Below are 19803 nucleotides of genomic sequence, written 5' to 3'. Positions count from 1 at the left end.
ATGAAATAGGCTGACGCGATTATATTGTATGTTGAAACACATACAGAGGGAATAATGAGTAGTTTTATTCGTTCACTCTCAGTAACGAGTTTTTTTGCATCATCTTAACCAGTTTCATTTCACCATGCTGCACCTTACCACAGCCCTCAACTACCAGACCTCACTTCACGTCACTTGTTCAACCTTACCTTAACTCAACTTAACTCAACTGTATCGTAGTCAACTCGCCTTACCTGAAATTATACGATCCTACATCAACATACCCTGGCACCAACTTACCATACATCACGTCACCTTACCATACATCACATCACCTCACCAAACTCCACGCCGCATTGTCATACCTTACCATATACCGTATCCTTACTATACCTTATATGTTCTTGCTATTCCTGACGCCACTTACATCAGGTCACTTTACCATTGACACCTCACGTCACCTTACCATACATCACGTCACCTTACCATACATTACGTCACTTTACCTTGCCATACACCACGTTACCTTACCATACACCACGTCACCTTACCATACCTCACTTCATCTTATCATATATCACGTTACCTTACCATAAATCACGTCACCTTACCATACATCACGTCACCTTATCATACCTACGTCACCTTACTATACATCAAGTAGTCTTACAATACCGCACGTCATCTTATCATACATCACCTTAGCATACCTCACGTCACTTCATCTTATCATACATCACGTCACCTTACCATACATCACGTCACCTTACCATACCTCACTTCATCTTACCATATATCACGTTACCTTACCATAAATCACGTCACCTTACCATACATCACGTCACCTTACCATACCTTACGTCACCTTACTATACATCAAGTCACCTTACCATGACTCAAGTCACCCTAATAAACATAACATCACCTTACCATTCACTGGCATAATTCTTGTTACCTTGCCATTTAACAAATCATATTACCAAACTCCACGCCGCCTTGTCATACCTTACGCTACCTTATCATAACCCGTGACTCTTTACTATATATTCCTCTCATTACTTTACTGTGTCCAAGGTCATCTTAATACACCTTACCATAACTCACGTCTCTTACCATACCTCACTTTAACATAACTCACGTCATCTTGCCAAGTCTCGATGTAGTGCATCATGAACGTTTTCACCTAAATATACATTGATTCATGCAAACATTACCAACCACGCATTGACCTTCCTGGTATTGATATGTGTTATTGATTTACTTCTTCAGTAATCCACAAAGAGAATCAGTCAACTCATGGTTGACCTATCCATAACGAATGCCTTAGTGGCTTCTCGTCCTGACACTCGTACATATTTTTCTTCTTTTCTCATTTCAGACATCTGCTGTATCCTTGAAATCAACAACAGATAACGACCACGTGTTCACAAAGACATGCACTTACAAAGTATGTGTTACCAATTGCAAACCTTTGACTTTTCTTGGCACATGCGCCATAACCCAGTGGCGTTCCATACAGTGTACACATTTAGATGTTCTCTGAGTGTGTGTGTGAGTGCATGATCCGAAAGCGACTTGTATAATTTCTTCTCACAATCAAATGTATTATAATGGCATTTTCCCCACAAGCAATAGGCTGACGTTTCTATTTTTGGTTGCATTCTTGTTGAATATAACATTGGTTGTAAATGACATCAAAAAGAAACACTTCCAGCCTCACACGCCAGGAACAACAATTATAGTGCACTGTAATGAAAAGTAAATCATGAATAAGAACGGATTGCAATTGATTTTTTTTATATTTCCCGATCTACCAGTTCAAAGCTAATCGATGTTAGACACAATGAGACGTTTACCTCAGTGCGAGAGTAAAGTCTTATTAAAGTGTCGACGTATCGTGGTTTGTGGCTATTACTCTTAGTAATTTCTGAAACATTAATCTTTAAATAGTTTATAACACGTCACACATTGACAAAAACCCTTCGACTCAGATCAAGATTAATGCAACAGAAAATTACAAACTATTTCTATAACATCTATGGTCGTTAGGCATGTAGAGCAATTTTGCTCGAATTATTTACATTGATTCACATTAAAGAGCCATAGTAATCGCATCGCAACGTGTATTCAACGTGTGTAAACTATATATCATTTGATTTTATACCAAGTTTTGAACGCACGCTGCATGCATGTCGAACGAACACAAAATACTCTTAAATACAAAATAAATGTCAGTCTAGACTACAGTAATTGGGGAAAGCAATCAAACGAGTAATCGTGGATAAATTAGCGATGAAATAAAACATTTCCTGCTGACTCTTTTTCTCCTAACTGGTATGTCAGCAGAGTATTCAGCAAACAACGCGATAACGATATATTGTGAATCACTTTGCGATGCAGGGCAGTTCAAGTTTATTCTCAATGTGCGTGTTTATAGAGTAGCAATGCACAGACAGTTATCCTCTGCAAACATGCAGAAGGCTTAATCAAGTAAGATTGTCTTGCACAATGATTTTAAGGGGAATAGTCATATGAGGATTTAAAATTCGAAGATAAATATTTATTATTATACATCTATCACCGTAACGCCATAAGTTACAGCGTGCTGTAATTTTGCGGTACTGGACTGGGTATTTTCATCCTACCATATCAGATAATGCGAATTCTAAATATGGAAAGATTACGCGCGTAAGCGTCCTCTAATAATAAAAAGCAAACATGGCAGCCCCAGGGTTTGACCAGACCCCACACAAACAAGTTCGCTCAATCTGTTCTCAGTAAACTTTTTGTATTTCGGCATTTCCATGATGTATCCTTGGGAGGAAAAGTTGTATATTAATAAGGTTATTACGAGGATACCGAAAGGTATGCACTCAGACAGTACGCCGTCGCACCGTCTTTGATTATGTTCACTCAAGTGACCAACATGTTTCAGGGGGTGTAACTTGTAGCGAAGGAAGCACGGTAGAATAATTCCTAATTTGTATTATGCATGTTCGAATTGAGAAGAAACTAAAAAGTGAATCGCAATGCCACAAGGATTACAGTATCCCCAAATCGCGATACACTGACGACGCTCGATCACTTTATGAAGAAAATAGGCTACGGGCACTTAACAATGAATCAATCTGGGGGAAATGACAGAATATTACCTCGATCAACGTTATCACCTTCGAATTGCACTTTCATTACTGATTGTTATGAGCCTAATTCCATTCCTCTCTCCCCAGGGTAATGTTTACGCTATAAAGTTCTTCAGTCCAGGAAAGCGGATCGCACTAACACCGCCATTACTGTTGGAATTAAAACAGGTAAGTCAATCTGATCACCGGACTGACGAGCTAGGATACTGTAGCATAGATTAGTACAAAGTGCATTGTACGTGCATTATTACACACAGTTCCATTCAAGCATGAATTATGAAATTTTTTTTGGATATTATTGAATTTGTATGACCCTATGCCCCTATATAGAGCTCTTACGTAGAAATACGTACAATCGGGTCACGGAACTCAAACATTCTTGTTATGCATTGCAAGAGCGTTTTTATCAGATCTCGATTCACGCTGATACTTGTTTCTGCTAATCGCCTTGACAGCTTGTCGTGTCGTATAAATACAGCATCGAGCACTTTGGCCGCGAGGCGGTGTACCCATCTCGTGATGTGTTGTTTTCCATGCTGTATTATCTATCGCTTTGCTTCTGAAAATACGAACACAAGACACATTGCACCACTTGTTAAAGGGCGGTGGTCGTCGCGCAGCACGTGTTCAAAATCCATGTAAACAAACAATGTATTTTACACGCGTTGTATACGTCACTATGAGTTCCATATTGAACAGAACGCGACGCGACGATCACCGCCCTTTAAATAATTTCCATTCCCTGCAAACGTCAGGGCATGGCGTCCAGTCATAAGATAAATTTTAAAAATATAATAAATGAGTAATTACAGTAACTAACTGCCAAATCAAGTTCATGTTTTACTTGCGTTTTTGGAAACAAGTCACTGTAGTAAAGATATGAGAAGTTAAAAATATAAAAACATAAATTTGACTATAATCTATTCGTTATATTTGAAAGGTGTATATAACTCCCAGTATCTTATATTCCTCTAGGATTCACCAGGAGTCAGCTTTAAGTTGAACTCGTTTGACATTTATTTGATTACAGCATATCAAAATAGTTATTATATGCCTAACTTACTCAGTAACTTGAGTTTGACCTGCCACATTTTCTGAAACCTTAGAATATTACATTAAAAGTGTAGCACTCATGTATTAGATTATTAGCGATTATATGCATAACTAAGTTAAGTAATTCAAAGTTGCTATGTACATTTCATCCCTGATTTTGTTTCACGAGATAGCAATGTAAATTTGCGTTGATATTCGCATATTTAAATTGGAGCAGAAGACCACATATGTGTTGACTATTGCTGTTAATGCAACTATTCATTTTGCGAAATAATATAAAATATAAAACGTTTAAAGCGAGGGAGTCGTCACCTGCGCATGCGTCCGATGACTATAGCGTGTCATTATTTACAAACGAGTGTCTACCCATGAGCCTTTGCGTTTTTAGCGTGTGTTGTTTTCATCGCTTGAGACTCAATTCCCGCGCGTGCGCAGGTGACGACCCTCCCGCTTTAGCGGCACGGTGTTGGGTAAACACCATATTTTCACATTAATATTTTTATTTTAAACTACAATCAAATAATAGAATTAATGATCAATTTAGATAAAAGGATTGAACATTATCAGTGTTTTGATTATAGCACATTTTGCAATATGGCATGACGATTAAGTACATTGCAGATTAGGGTTGTCTTTATTATTCGATTGAAAAGCACACATTGCGTAATTGGCGCGGTTTCATTTTGTTCATATTTCACATGAAAAGTGTGCATGCTGTTCCGTGCATGTAGTACTTCAGGGTCGTATCAACAGGCCAAACATGTAGTAGACGAATGTCCCATTTTGTTCATATATAATGATTAAATATGTTATGTACATGTACGATATGATTTCAATACAGCAACTATTATGTGATATGACAAGTCACTTAGAAACTGGTTATATGACATGAATGCATGTCTGACTGGGCATCCCTATAACATGAATGGTCAAGGAAAGAAGGTTTGTGTGGAATGTCGTTGTATGGAACTCCAATCAAATGATTGCTTTCATGAATCGTTGAAATTGGAAAGGAACGTTCATTCAATTGAATTTCAATACTGTTAAACAATAGAGCGGGATAAAGAACAATCCATGAACAAATTATCGAATTCTCCTTACAAAAGCAAACATGACACAAGCGGTATTCTAAATACAATCAAAGTGCACGTGACATGAATATTTTGTGCTTATGTTAGCTCAGAGTGGCACGGTAGTCACATGCTTTGTACTCAAATAGATAAACCCATGTCACCAGTTATATGTCTCAAATGTGCTGACGTATGATTAAGATTCACTCTAACATGTATTACTATACATCTGTCACCGTAACGCCATAAGTTGCAGCGTGTCGTAATTTTGCGGTATTTTACGGGTTATTTTCATACTACCATATACGGAAATGCGAATTCCAAATATAGAATAATTACGCGCGTAAACGTCCTCGTAATAACTTCATAGTATACACACCCCTACAAAGTTTTAAAATTAGCTCAAAGTGTTCTTCGTGAAAGTTCTGTTTTATGAACTAACAGTAATAACACAAATAAGTTGAATAGGTGGATAAAACATATTTTCGACTAGAATGTATCTACTTGCTGTTTACTAAAAGAATGTATGTTCGAATGTATGCTATATATGACTAAATATATATATGTGTGTATATTAGTTAGAATACATGGAGCAAGAAGAAACATACACTACACTGGGTACGGGCACTGCATTGGGCTATAAGGAATGTTCTAGAGGGAAAACATAATTTGAGTAAAAGATTTATTCTACCAACACAGTTAATGTCATAGATATTGTATCCATACGTATTCACATGCACTGATGTAACGTGATTTAGCATTTAATGAGGCTTTTACTATATTAAGCCAACATAATCTGTAACAAAATTAATAATTAAGTAATTCTAATTAGATTAATTTTTTGTAAGGTCGATGTAATCGAATACATCCACATGGGTATAGTAAGATACCCATTCATAATTTCATTTCATTAATATCCAAACCATACTCTAATTCCATCTTAAAATATACTTCGAATGCTCTTTATACAGTGTATAATATTTATATGTATTTCAGAACCATAATGTGAACTATTCATCTTGAAAGAATTGTGCAAGTGAGAGAGTAAGAATTCATCCGAAATGTCAGCAATAAATGTGCCTATTTTAGTCCGATGTTTTCTCATTTAACTCACTTCATCATAGATTACCTTTATTTTTATTTGTCAATAGATGCGAGACCTGAGTCATGCAAATATTACCAGGTTTATTGGGGCTTGCTTCGATGACACTGAAAGAAGTTGCATGATTACCGAATACTGCCAAAAAGGAAGTCTACAGGTAAGCATTTCTCCCTGTTAGAGTGTCATTGTATAATGTAAATTATAGTTTATTTTCATGAAATGGCGTTTTTAGGGTCTGGTCGGGTTGGCGGTGGTTGTATGTGCAATGCTATAATTTCCGAATATGCGACTACGAGTTAGAAACTTTTCTTTTTGAAACGACTTCATCTATATGTTTCAAATCTTCCGGCACATACAACTAGTAACCTGTTATTTTCATTAATATAACTTGTGGCAATTTGGCGCTAAATAATATAGAAATGAAACTCCCCATGGATAGCATCAGAAAGAACTGAATTACATTATTCCCTGGCGTTCTGTAGCCAAACTCTTAGGCCCTTGGCCCTCATACTTCAGTGGCCCACCGAAGTCGCGAATTTCCCCCTAATAATTACGACCAGAGTCGATACTTGTCCTCAAAAACCCGTCTATTCTTGTTTTAAATTGAATTGCAAATCTATAGATTTACTATTTGATTAACAGTCCTGGTCACAATGAAGACCATAATTACTCTGTCGTTTGAAGTGCGCAATTAATTTGATTGACCATTTTTACAGGGGGATTCATAGCGGATCGTAGCGGGTAATCATGTTGATGGTGATCGCTGGAGAGACTTGATGTCGGGGAATGTGTCATTAGGCTCCGTCCTCACGGGAGATCGTGACTAGCAGCTCATATTCGTGTGATTGGATTAGACAATCACCACGTGCCTCGTTTCACACATCCGTGACATCGTTGTTTTAACTACATCGTGTTTCAATTTCAGGATATTCTCGAGAACGAGGTCATCAAATTGGACTGGATGTTCAGATATTCTCTTATGCTTGACGTGTGCAAGGTAAATTTCATAATATCATCAGTATTGGTATTTCAATCGTATCAGATGGTCAATCACGTGATCTAAGCCGTGGAATAAGACGGTTCATACATGTTTCATTTGGTTTCACATATTTGATGATCATTGTTTTTTTTTAAATTATTGTCTAAAAAAGAAGCCATTCGCAATTAACAATACTTACCATTAGTTCCCCTCTAAAAGTATGAATATAAAACAAAACACAGTTGGAAAAACAATAATTTGTAAACAAAATATTATATAACAGCTGCTGCATTTCCTACCGCCATTCTGACAGGAGGTAACAGTGACGTAATACACTCACTTCGTAGCAAAGCCACTTCTTTCCAAATATCCCCATACCACACGCCCACTTACTTCACCCAAATGGTCACTTCGCACTACAGTCATTTCGCACCACACAATAACTTCGCACCACGCAGTCGCTTCATCCAAGTCATTTCTTACCACCCAGTCACATGGCACCACGCGATCACTCCGTACGGAACTGATTAATAACGATTAAAAATGCATAAATTACCAATCAGCTGCCCGGGAGTATGCTTTTAATTACACATACACTCCTTATTTAATAATAAAAAATAATTCAAACCTAAGTTTCTGTTATTTTTTAAATGTTTTACGTAATTTAAATTAAACACGTTAGTGCGTAATAGTGTCAGATTTTTAAAATACGCTGTCAAATATTCGTGAAGACACCCCTTGTATCACAATGCAAAATACCCAATGTTTATTAATTATTTTGAAGTGTATGTTACATATTTACAAAATGTTATTCTGAATAAGAAATAGTGTGCACATGTCATACAAAGTGATATGGGACGTAGTGATTGTATAGTACGATGTGGCTTGCCAGGTTTTAACTGGGGTCACAATGACAGTGCAAATATTTTACGATTTCACTGAGCAACTTATTAGGTGAACACTTGGATACTGGTTTGCCGATTTTAAAGATATGAATTAGTTTTCGTTATATGGCAAGTGAATCCTGCACAACCTGGATAATAGAACGATTATAAAAGAACTGGTAACGTGATTAAAACCGTGAAACAAAAATGAGTTCTTTTAAAGATACTGAATACTGTATTAGCAGATATAGTCTTTAGTGTCTCCGCGTGAATACAGCCAAATAATCGACCCAATTCCCCGAGTTACGTAATGCTTCATTAAGTTGATTACGCTCCAGGCAATCCAATCAAGTACGTGTAATGTACAATTATTGCTTTAAATTCAACCAGTTTCAAGAAAATCGAGTATATCAGCACGTGCTATTTTCTATTTAATTTCCAGGGATTAGAATATCTTCAAAACAGTTTTCTTCGTTGTCATGGTAACCTGAAATCGTCTAATTGTGTCGTTGACAGCCGATTTGTCCTTAAGCTCACGGACTTTGGTCTCAGTGAGCTACGCCCACCTGTTCCCACCTACACAGATACAGGCGGTGTCTTTGATAACATAGCGGACGAAGAAAAGGTATTTAAAAGTAAGTGTTCCACAACGTGGTATTTTTTGTTTAGCTATTAGTATCGCTCATATGTCATTTCTAATATTATTGGGCTGGTTGTTTTTTTTAAAAGAGAAAACATGAAAACAAAATGTGAGGAATAATTTGGCGTTGAGGGCGCTATGGTCATTTTAAAAACGTGGTACATAGCGACAACTTGTTTGTTTCATTAAAACAGGTATGCTTTGGAAGGCCCCGGAGATTTTAAGAGGAAGCGTCCTTTCAAGCGGAAATCAGAAGGCCGATATTTACGCATTTTCTATCATTATGCAAGAGATTGCAATACGTTGTGGACCCTTCTACACGGATGAATACAACCTAACGCCAGCAGGTGAGTCGGTTTTGCTAACACTGTTCTGATGAATTAGTGCGCGGTTGCGATAAGAACAACCTACAAGGCTATTCAAACTGACGTCATCGTTGTATTGACTGTCGTATTGCTTTGTATGTGTTGTTTCTATAATGTTAACAGCGTTTAGTTGTGTCAGAAAAAGACTTCGTATGCGACATTGAATGTCTACAACTTCATTATGGTTGAAAGGCAAAACAGAAGGTAATGTCTTCACTCATGCCAGGATGAAATAAACAAGGCGTGCATGTCAGTACAATAACACATGTGCAATACCTCTTATTACAGAAATGATTGAGAACGTGAGATCTGTGCATTCTCCTCCATTTCGACCGTTAGTAGGGGGGCTCGACTGTCCGAAAGAACTCGAGGGACTGATGACACGGTGCTGGGCAGAGGACCCAAGTGAAAGACCAGATATATCGCATATTAAAGGCATAGTACGAAAACTCAACCCCGCAACGTAAGTCTCTCATATGTTATCGATGTTGACACATTTGATTGGCGCGTATTGCTGATCATGTGACATATATTTGTTTGTCGCTGGACGATTTTTTTCCGATCTCGTCAATCATATTTATTTTGTATTACTTTTTCCCACTTTTGTTCTTGTAAGATTTGTTTGCTTCTGTGTGTTCGTTGTGCAAAATTATCAACGTATATATTACATGGCACAACTGACTTTCCCATATTGTATTGAGCGGTAAAGTCGGGTAATATTGCCTGAGTCTGTGCACTCAAAAAAAATATCTTAAGATAATAAAACGATCGGCGAATTGCTAATTTATTTGAGGTTATCTAGTGATGTCATCTTTGCCTAGTTACAGTGTAACCGTCAAATCATGACAAGTGGTTCATTCTTATAATCACACGTATATGACGTAATGTGGCATGGCTAAATATAGCATGCGAAACTAGTGTTTTAAAACGCATGTATTTCTAATCCAGTGATGGTCTAGGGAAAGATAGCATGGATCAAAAAATGTTTCTATCAGCGGAAGTGATGTTCGACTACTAATCACCGGTTTAATTATTGCATATATCGTTCAGACGGCGTAGCCAGTGACTATATAATAATTATGATCTGCGGGAAATAGATAATTAAATCATATTTACATAATAACAAGGAAATTTAGATAAATATACAAAATGTAGGATCAACATTTTTATCGGGAAATATTGTGGCTTCACAATAGCTATATTTGCTAACGTGCTGTTTACTAATTTACTCAATAGTATTCGTGTAACTTAGCAACCCAGTAAATGCGTAAAGTGTATTCTGAAACCTTGCATGTATCCATCTACCGCGGATGAGTAATGAACTAGTCGATCGGCGATTGCGATTTTGCGCAGAGGACGTGTGTTTGTGTACATTAATGCATGTGATATTGCATCAGGGTATTCCTTCGGGAACTCTATGATGTTCATTTATAACGACTGCTTGGAGTGTTTTTATCTAGAACATAATGACGTATATAATTCCCGATATACCGTGTTACTTGTAGTAAAAAAGGTGACAATATACTGGACAATTTACTAGCCCGTATGGAACAATACGCTAACAATCTAGAAGGTTTGGTGGAAGAGAGAACATCACAGTATTTAGAGGAGAAGAAACGAGCTGAAGATTTGTTAGACAGACTTTTACCAAGGTAGATTTGTTGTTATGTTTTTTTCTGTAAAAGTAAGAAAAAATATTCCACTCGAAAACATCGTGTGTGCACACAACATATATGTCTGTAAGTTATTCTATTTCGATGCAGTGCGAATGACTGTCGGTCACTTTGTTCTTGTACATACTACTGTTACCTTAGTTGTTGTTGCCCATTTAACTGCATGCCGATGGATGTGTAGATTATTATCATTAGAGATACTTTGAATACTGGTCTTTATTTCATTGCGTTAGTAAAATGAATAAATAAAACAATTTAACAGAGAGTTGCGCAAAGTTATGTTTTTCCGACTAAGGCTTGACTGACAATAATATAATGTTGACAGTGGACGTAAGATAAACACGCACTGTTTGCGACAGCAAGCACCCGTTATGTTACAATCGTCAACAACAGATAAACATTATGCAAATATCCACAAAACTACAGTTGCAGTTATTTGTGTTAGCATTTAAGATACTAATTGGAGCAGCGTGTTTCCAAAATGTTGATCTTTTGAAAAAATTGGATGATTTATCACGGTGTAAAGTAACCGTTTTATCAATTTTTGAAAAATCTAGAAAAAAAAATTCCCTTCTCGCTACCTAAAGACAGATTCACGGTTTAATGAACAAGAGACAATGTGTCTTCATTGAATAATTAAACATGTAACAAGTTGTCAAACAATCCGGCAGTAGTTACTAATACAGCTGTAGTACACATCCTTTCCATAACTTTCTCGTTTCGTTGACTGCAGCTGTACTGATATTGAACACATATGCATTCATACTTACGATAGTAACGTGTGCGTTGTTTTTATCTCCATGACAGATCTGTCTCCAGTCAGCTAAAACAAGGCATGAATGTGCAAGCAGAGTGGTTTGATGAAGTAACGATATATTTTAGTGACATTGTAGGTTTTACTGCATTATCGGCATGCAGTACCCCCATACAGGTAATATTTATAGAAGTAATTATTACCATCCAAGCCTCGTGCGTCTTCGTGAACAAAGACCTAATTACGGCAACTGATACATTCAATTCAAAACCTATTTATTTAATTCAATTTTATTTCACAGCAAGATAAACAGGAAAACAGCTGTGAAGTACTTAAAATATACACCATAAAAGAACACATGGCTACAACATTATTAGAACGCTATAATACACTCGAGTTAAAATAAGTTAACAATTCAGACTTCCTGATAGAACTGTCATCATATGACAAATCAATAACCGTGTAAAATAATAAGACTATCCTCTTGTCAAATGAAAGTGCAATGTTGAAAATCCTGTAGTTATCAGTGCGCCTAAAAAGCTAGGTTTTTTGTTACGTAGATACCAAGATCTTTGGTGACAGTAACTCGCTGTAAAGCCGAGTCTTTGAATGAGTAATTATCACGAGTAATAAAATAGTTACATCGATTTTGTTTGTATTGTCATATTTACCAATTTGCGCCTGGTATTTGTTTTTCTCGTATATACGAAATAGCATCGAAGTTGTTGCGCTTGTACGTCGCTATGCATTATGGGTAATATATTTGGGGATGTCGAATAATGCCGATGACGCATATAGTTGTTCATTAGTGTGAGGGTAGACGGCAAGAATAAATGTACCATACCTACACAAGGCCTGTGATGAACGAACCACCTCTAGTTACAACATTCTTTCAGTGAACGTGACCAAAAACAATGGACCAGCGTCTCCACTGTGAATGGTTTCGGGGGCTTGAAGGGGAGCACAATCGACTTGTATGTGGTTGGACATTATGTATCACAGTTTTATATGCACTGTGTATTAACGTTTCAGATGATTGTGATTTAATTCACAATTCAATACGACTTAACAATATACATTCCAAATTTATAGACATAAATGACTTATACGAAGTGAATAAACCTAGCTTCGAGTCCAAATCCCATCGGTTCGTGTGCGGATTATTATCACATTTGGATTTATTACTTCTCATATGAAAATTGGTGCTTACAAGTCTTAGTAGGGGATTTGGATTATAACACGATCTAAATCCAACGTTAAGCCTATAAACGTTCCATTGGTTTTAGTGCCAAACCCCTTTGTTAAGTACAACAACAAATATTTCGTTGGTGTTTGTGAGCTCTTGTGTGATTGGTCAATGCATGGACAGCTCTTCCACTTCCGTGTTTTACTCCCTATCAATTTGGGCCATGTTTAACCGTAGACAGTATAGTAGTATAGTAACACCAATGTCAAACGCCGTATGCCCAACGTAAGCTGGGCTGGAATATTATGATGAGCAAGTAAACAATGACGTCATATTTACTTCGATGCGATGTCACTACTTTCGTATCGAACTACAAGTATCTTTCCGCAATACGCATCTTCCGAACACACAATAGCTATCAAATGTTCTCGTGAACGTGGTTCACTAGTTAACAAATGTGACTTTTAATATATATGTTCCTGTTTAATTAAATAAAATTAAAAGTTAGTTTCAGACGGCAGTAATGTTTCCGTACATGTTATATTCAGTCTGTACCCCGCTTTCGACAAAATATTTGAATATTTTTGTTTTCATGGTGCATGAATCTTATTATGTTATTGTTTACCGACTATGCTCGTTTTTTTATTTTTCTCTGCCACGCATTTTTTTTTCAAACAGACTTTGAATCCGTATGTTCTCTCGTCTGTCACCATCTTGACTATAGCTCACACTCTTTCAACCGGAATTCATGTCTAAGGTTGTACGCCGTTTTCGACAAAATACTCGAATATTTTAGTTTTCATGATGCATGAATCTTCTTATTATGTTATTTTCCACCGACTGTGCTCGTTTTTTGTTGTTGTCTGTCTTGCACTTATTTTGAAATTAACTTTCAATCCGTCCGTTTTCATGTCTGTCGTCATCTTGACTACTTATTCACACTCTTTCAAACGTAATGCATGTCTAAGTTTGTACCCCGTATTCGACAAAATACACGAATATTATTGTTTTCATGATGCATGAATCGTCAATTTTTTTTATTTTCACTGACTACACTTGTTTTTTGTTGTTGTCTGTCTCGCATAATTTTAATAGACTTTCATTCCGTTTTCACGTCTGTCGCCATCTTGACTACACGTCCAGTCTTTCAGCCTGAATGCACGTCTACCTACGTTATACCCTGTTTTTATTAATAATTTCAACAAAATAACTCGAATACTTGTGAATAAATGAGGCACGATTGTCTTTATTATTTTATTTTCACTATTTTCTGTTTTTTGCTAGCGTTTCAAAGGGTTTCTTTTACGTGTCGATCACGAAAACGCAAATCTTCGCTATTTTCGATGTTGATGTCCGTGCTCTGAATCACACACACACACAGTTGTTAACATGAATTGCTGTGTCTACTGCGTTTGGATCTTCTTCACTATCATTTCCACCGCCATCAAAATCCGAAAAAAAACAACATCGAGCAAATCATCTACACACGGGAACTCGTGATCAGCAACGGCCATTTAGAATACCCATGGAATACCGTAGGCGACTCTCATCATTCGCGATGTCTCTCTCTGCCCCAAGGAGTTAGCATTGCCTGTATCACGTTATTGTCTCGATAATCATGTTGTTGAAACGATATAGCAGCCCTGGATTCAAACGGAACACAGTCCCGCTGTACGTTCGCGAACGAAACAAAGTATGATGGTTTGGAAGTGTCGTTCGAAATTAAATAATGGTTAATACTCATTGAATCCTCAAACTTTAGCACTAAAACAACCATTTCGACAACTCATGTGCCAGTGTTCAGTGTTTGAACAAGCGGTCAGTGTTTTTAATGAGCTAGTGAGAAAAAAAGGGATAAAAACATGGTCGTTTTTCCGGTCGGAAATTAAGTGATATGTTATAAAATGTTATAAAAGCGAAATATTGGGCGAAATGAGTATTGATGCTAATTTATAGCTTGACATGCGTCACCAAATGGGGACATGGTTAGAGTTGGTAGTACCATGGAAGGTACTAATCCATGGTAGTACCAGTACTAGTATACGCGGGGAGGGAGTCCAGAGAGGGAACAGCCAGCATCCCTTTTACGGGAAAACGTGAAATCTCGACGGATTTGTTTCGTTCTCACATGTAATATTAGGTTTTGCGGGCTTCTGAGTTCAAAAATGATGACTAAAAAGCAAGCGTTTAGAAAAATACCTATGCAGAAGTTGGTTTGCCAGTACTTAATCCATTTTTAACACCTAGGCTACTCTATTGACATTGGTTGTTTATTTCATGGATTTGGCACTTGAGGTAGCTGATAAGCCGTGTCGAAAACGTGCACAAAACGACCATTCTGTGCACGTTTTCGACACGGATTAAAAACCAGTTGTAAGCACAAATTTTCATATGCTGTCCATATCTCCCTTCTTTGACAATGAAGAAAGATTAATTTAATTGAAGAAACAATAAAAAAGGATTGTTACTAATTCGCAAACTCACATCCACGACACAAACAAATGTAGTCGGTAAATAACTCAATACATTGTATTAGGACACGTCATACAACAACCTCCTCCACAAAGCAGCTTGATTTCATCAAGACACAGAGTTTTTTATTATAAACTATTCTTGTTTTCTGATTCTTTTACAGATAGTGGACCTTTTGAATGATCTATATACGTGCTTCGATGCAATTATCGATAACTATGACGTTTACAAGGTGAGATCTTACCATTCAGTTATTCACGGGATTTGATGTATGTATTGTTAGTTTGGGTTTTACAAGGTGATATAATTAATGCGTTCGCAATAATGAAGTTAGAGGTGTATTTTGAACGTATTTACTAAACAGGATTTATTTGTATAGCTGCACCGTTTATTATAAGTTAAGAACTTAAATACATCATTATTATTTGTTACGAAACTAAGATTTTTTTAAAATTCTGCTCTTAGGTTGAGACGATAGGAGACGCGTATATGGTGGTGTCAGGGTTACCTGTTAGGAATGGCGACCACCATGTTTGCGAAATAGCCAAGATGTCACTGACCTTGCTCGAAGCAGTTAATACATTTAAAATCAGACACATGCCAACAGAACAGTTGAAATTGCGAATAGGTGTTCATTCAGGTTTGTTATTGATAATACTCGCTTATAAATTAGATGTTGATTGAACTATGAAAGAATGAATGTTCGGGACATACATCGATCAACAGTTCACCGGATTTATTATATTATGCTTCTGAATACATACGATTTGATAAAACAATGAACTAACAAATGACAAACACAAGAATATTATTCAAATTTAAACAGTAAGGTTTCAACAATACACATTAATGTATTCTCTACTCTGAGTTATATAAAGTACATATAACTTTGGAAGTGAGTTGTCATGGTGACATATGGGTGTGTATCAGTTTTACGTGTTTTTACGTGTTAAATTTTTAATTCTTATTAACACAGATATATACTACGCCAACTATGTCATATCGTGCAAGGAAGGCAGTTCGGACTAAATTGTGACTTATGTATTCATGGAGTGTCATGGTTTCTTATCAATCATTAAAAATATTTTCGAACTTTCCATACTTTACGAGCGAATATACATGTCAATCTGAAGTAAACTCTTTATTTTTATCACGAAAGCTTGTTTAAGGTTGTTGTCGCTGCCAAAAAATACATAAACAAGTGAAAAGCCGTGAACTACACTCATACATCGGTCTAGGGGCTGTTTACGTGTGCATGTATATTCTGTTACTTTGAATGGAAAAATAACAGTAGCACTGAAAACGGTGCAATATATATATTTTTAGGTCCCGTATGTGCAGGTGTGGTTGGTCTTAAAATGCCACGGTATTGCTTGTTTGGCGACACGGTTAACACCGCATCCAGGATGGAATCGAATGGCGAGCGTGAGTAAACCTTCTATTTAAAGATACTGATATATGCTATTTAAAGATGCTGAATAGTAAATTGATTGATGATGAAATAGTAAGACTGGGTACTGTCATTGTTTCTCATCCGGGCGACTAAATGTGGTACAATATTGCTAAGGAAAATAGGGCATCAACAATGCTAGGGTGGCTGTGCTAGGATCTGAATGTGATATTGCGGAGACGTGAGTCTGAATAAACAAATATCTCGTTCACATGCCTTGTAACACGTACTTGATAAGAATTGTTTTTATTATTATTATTATTATTATTATTCAACATTTTCTTCTGCTATTTCAGCACGCAAAATACATATTAGCGTTACCACAGCAACGCTTCTCAGTAAATTCCAAGAATTTGAATTAACGCTCAGAGGTGAAGTCAAAGTAAAGGCAAGTATCATTTTGTTTATAATCTGGTAGAGTTTTAACGCATTACGTCACGGTGTTATCTGGACCACTTGTGACGAGCACAACAAATGTACAAGTACATTATTTGCACGTAGCGCTTTAAAGCACGGTCAATTTGTTACAAGTAACAAAATAATAATATTTTAAAACGTGGTCGTCTATTAGTGATCTTTTCCTCGTCAATGACCGAGTTTTTATGATAAATGTTTAGCTCAAGATGTCATATGGTTATTATGACGCATATTCAAATATATTGTACACAATTTATTTTTCAAATAGGATCACAAACAAATATTTTTGTTTATAATTATTGAAAGATATATGCTAGTTGGTTCTTTGCCTAGCAATTGAGGGCGCACTAGGAAAATAGTACATCGTATTAACGTATGTAAAAACATGAAAGGACACTTAATTGTTTATATTTATGTCAACAGGGCAAAGGTTCCATGACAACATACTGGCTAATATCTTATAAAGATCCTGACAGAGGAATTAGTAGCGTCAGAAGTAACGTAATATTGAACAATCTGAACTCATCGTGTTGTAAATGACTGTATCGATTCACCCATTAAGTTGGGCAATCAAACCCGGAATTGTATCGGAATGTCACACGTGACCAGGGATTTGTCTCGACGTTTATATTACCCACAATGCCTGAAAGATAACGACATGGACAACATTTAAGGGACGGGACCAAACATATCTGGTTTCCAGCGCCCTTGTTGCAAAATACTGTGACCCTGTGAAAACACCACTGGTTATTTTGCGTGTAAATACATATATTATTCCTGAAGACAACGTGTTGAAAATTGCAAATAGTCATAATGTACATACTTCATTGCGACACTCAATCGAGTACGTGTGTCACCATAAACTACGCATTTTCATAACGCCTTATTTGTTCTTGTGAACATAATATGCCATTCATCCAAATATATTGTATATTGTTGGTTTTGAAATAAATGAGTCTTGATATTACACTAAGGAACGAGATTGAACACTTAACACATCACCACAACGAATACCCTCATTTTACCTGCACTATATATATATATTATACAGGTGGGTGAATTGTATACCTTCATTAATTAAAGCATAACTAGATACTCACTGCTTGTAATATTAAATCTGTTTAATTCGTTTAAAAGATTCCTCTAATTAGTAAATAGCGCCCTCACTCAACAATATTTAGAATGAGTGGTTGGTCAAAAGTTTGATGAGTCAGGTGCATCTATTGGCTAAGCTTGTTGTACATATATGCAAATGAGTATAGGAACCATTAATGCTGTAGGGTGTACTGGGAGGGGTGGAGGATTTCATGTTTGTAATGACTGGTTGTAATGCGGTATCTCGTTGTTTTCAAGATGCAGCCTGATATTTGTTGCTTTCTTGGTTGTTCAATTGTGGCTAAAATTTGTGTGGTGGGTGGAAGATGTGTTTATTGTTTGTTGAGTCATTGTTTAGACACCCTGCAGCTTGAAATGGTATGGTCCAAATCCAAATTCGATATGACGGTGTTGGATATCTGTGCGATATGGCAGTGTCGTCTAAAAAAACATGTCATCAAAATGATTTCTGTTTATTTATTTACTGTTGTAGATCCTGAGAACTAGCCATTGAATATGATGTCGGGAATAAATGGTTTTCTGAACAAGCTTTATTAATTATTGCTGGCAATATTCCAGTATGAATTGGGAGCAAACTGTGACACCAAATCTAGTCGTTGTAATGTTATGCTTCTTAAATAGAAATATTATGTGTATTTTTGTATGTGGAAAAATCGCTGGCCCACTCAAAAATATAAAGAAGTGAGGTTTGCATTTTTTTTTTCATTTTTTTATTTGCGAAAAAACTGGTATTTTACAGATTGTAAACAATAAAACACTCACAGTGTAAGGCTAGTTCACCAACATGTCTATTCTCTTGCTTGAGTGTGAAAGTACATGGTTTAGTGACTACCTCTTATGTTTTTAAATTTTAGAATTTTGTTTATTTGGGAAGGTTAAAATTAAAATAGACCATAATAGTATATTGATGTGGGAAAACGTTGGCACGGTATATGTATTATTGATAGATATATATATTCTGATATGTGTATACACGTCAAGATTGTGTTGGGCAGTAAAACTTGTCAACTGTCTTGAAGGGATACGTAATGAAAGCAAATGTTCTATGTAAATAAAACATAGACTAGAACAATATATTAGTATACCTTTCATAATTGCCACCAACTGTTAGAGTTACTCGGCACAGATTATGTATAAATATATCGGCTTGCATTCTTCATATAACCTGTTCTTGTATTGAGCTCAATTGGCACATACCGATGTAGTAAAGTGTAGTAAAATACGTTGTGTCAATGACTTGACGCTAGTATGAAAAGTTGCCTTTCCGTATGATATCTTATTGTAATTCAGAATCAGGAAACAAGTGGTCTTAATTATATTCTAGTAATAGACCAAATGGCCGCCAAGATTTCGTAGACAGTGCAGAGCCACGAGACTTGATTTTGCCATCAAATATTGTTCCATGCTTTCCCATCATTCCTTATTTGTGTTTGGAAAGTGGACGTAATGAGTGGGCAGTAGTCAAAATCAAACGCACTTTGATTTGTTTGGTTGAATATCTGATCCGATATCATTCAACT

The 19803-nt window shown here is 36.4% G+C and overlaps 1 protein-coding gene across 1 annotated transcript in view; it reads left to right on the top strand.

Annotated features, from left to right (window-relative positions):
• Positions 1–18136, top strand: part of LOC100376672 (atrial natriuretic peptide receptor 1-like) — a 45710-nt gene extending 27574 nt beyond the window's left edge. The window contains exons 8-21 of the mRNA XM_085495095.1: positions 1358–1426; positions 3210–3290; positions 6397–6504; positions 7273–7344; positions 8653–8845; positions 9045–9197; positions 9504–9678; positions 10721–10867; positions 11696–11819; positions 15464–15532; positions 15766–15940; positions 16627–16725; positions 17047–17138; positions 17591–18136. Coding sequence (XP_085351221.1) covers positions 1358–1426; positions 3210–3290; positions 6397–6504; positions 7273–7344; positions 8653–8845; positions 9045–9197; positions 9504–9678; positions 10721–10867; positions 11696–11819; positions 15464–15532; positions 15766–15940; positions 16627–16725; positions 17047–17138; positions 17591–17707 — 1674 coding nt within the window. The 3' untranslated portion in view covers positions 17708–18136. The remainder of the gene's footprint in view (positions 1–1357; positions 1427–3209; positions 3291–6396; positions 6505–7272; positions 7345–8652; positions 8846–9044; positions 9198–9503; positions 9679–10720; positions 10868–11695; positions 11820–15463; positions 15533–15765; positions 15941–16626; positions 16726–17046; positions 17139–17590) is intronic.
• Positions 18137–19803: the final 1667 nt, after the last annotated feature.

The sequence above is a fragment of the Saccoglossus kowalevskii genome, chromosome 21, assembly GCF_978046115.1.
Source record: "Saccoglossus kowalevskii chromosome 21, keSacKowa6.1, whole genome shotgun sequence".
In the NCBI taxonomy this organism is placed as follows: domain Eukaryota; kingdom Metazoa; phylum Hemichordata; class Enteropneusta; family Harrimaniidae; genus Saccoglossus; species Saccoglossus kowalevskii.
This window is presented reverse-complemented; position numbering and strand designations above follow the sequence as displayed.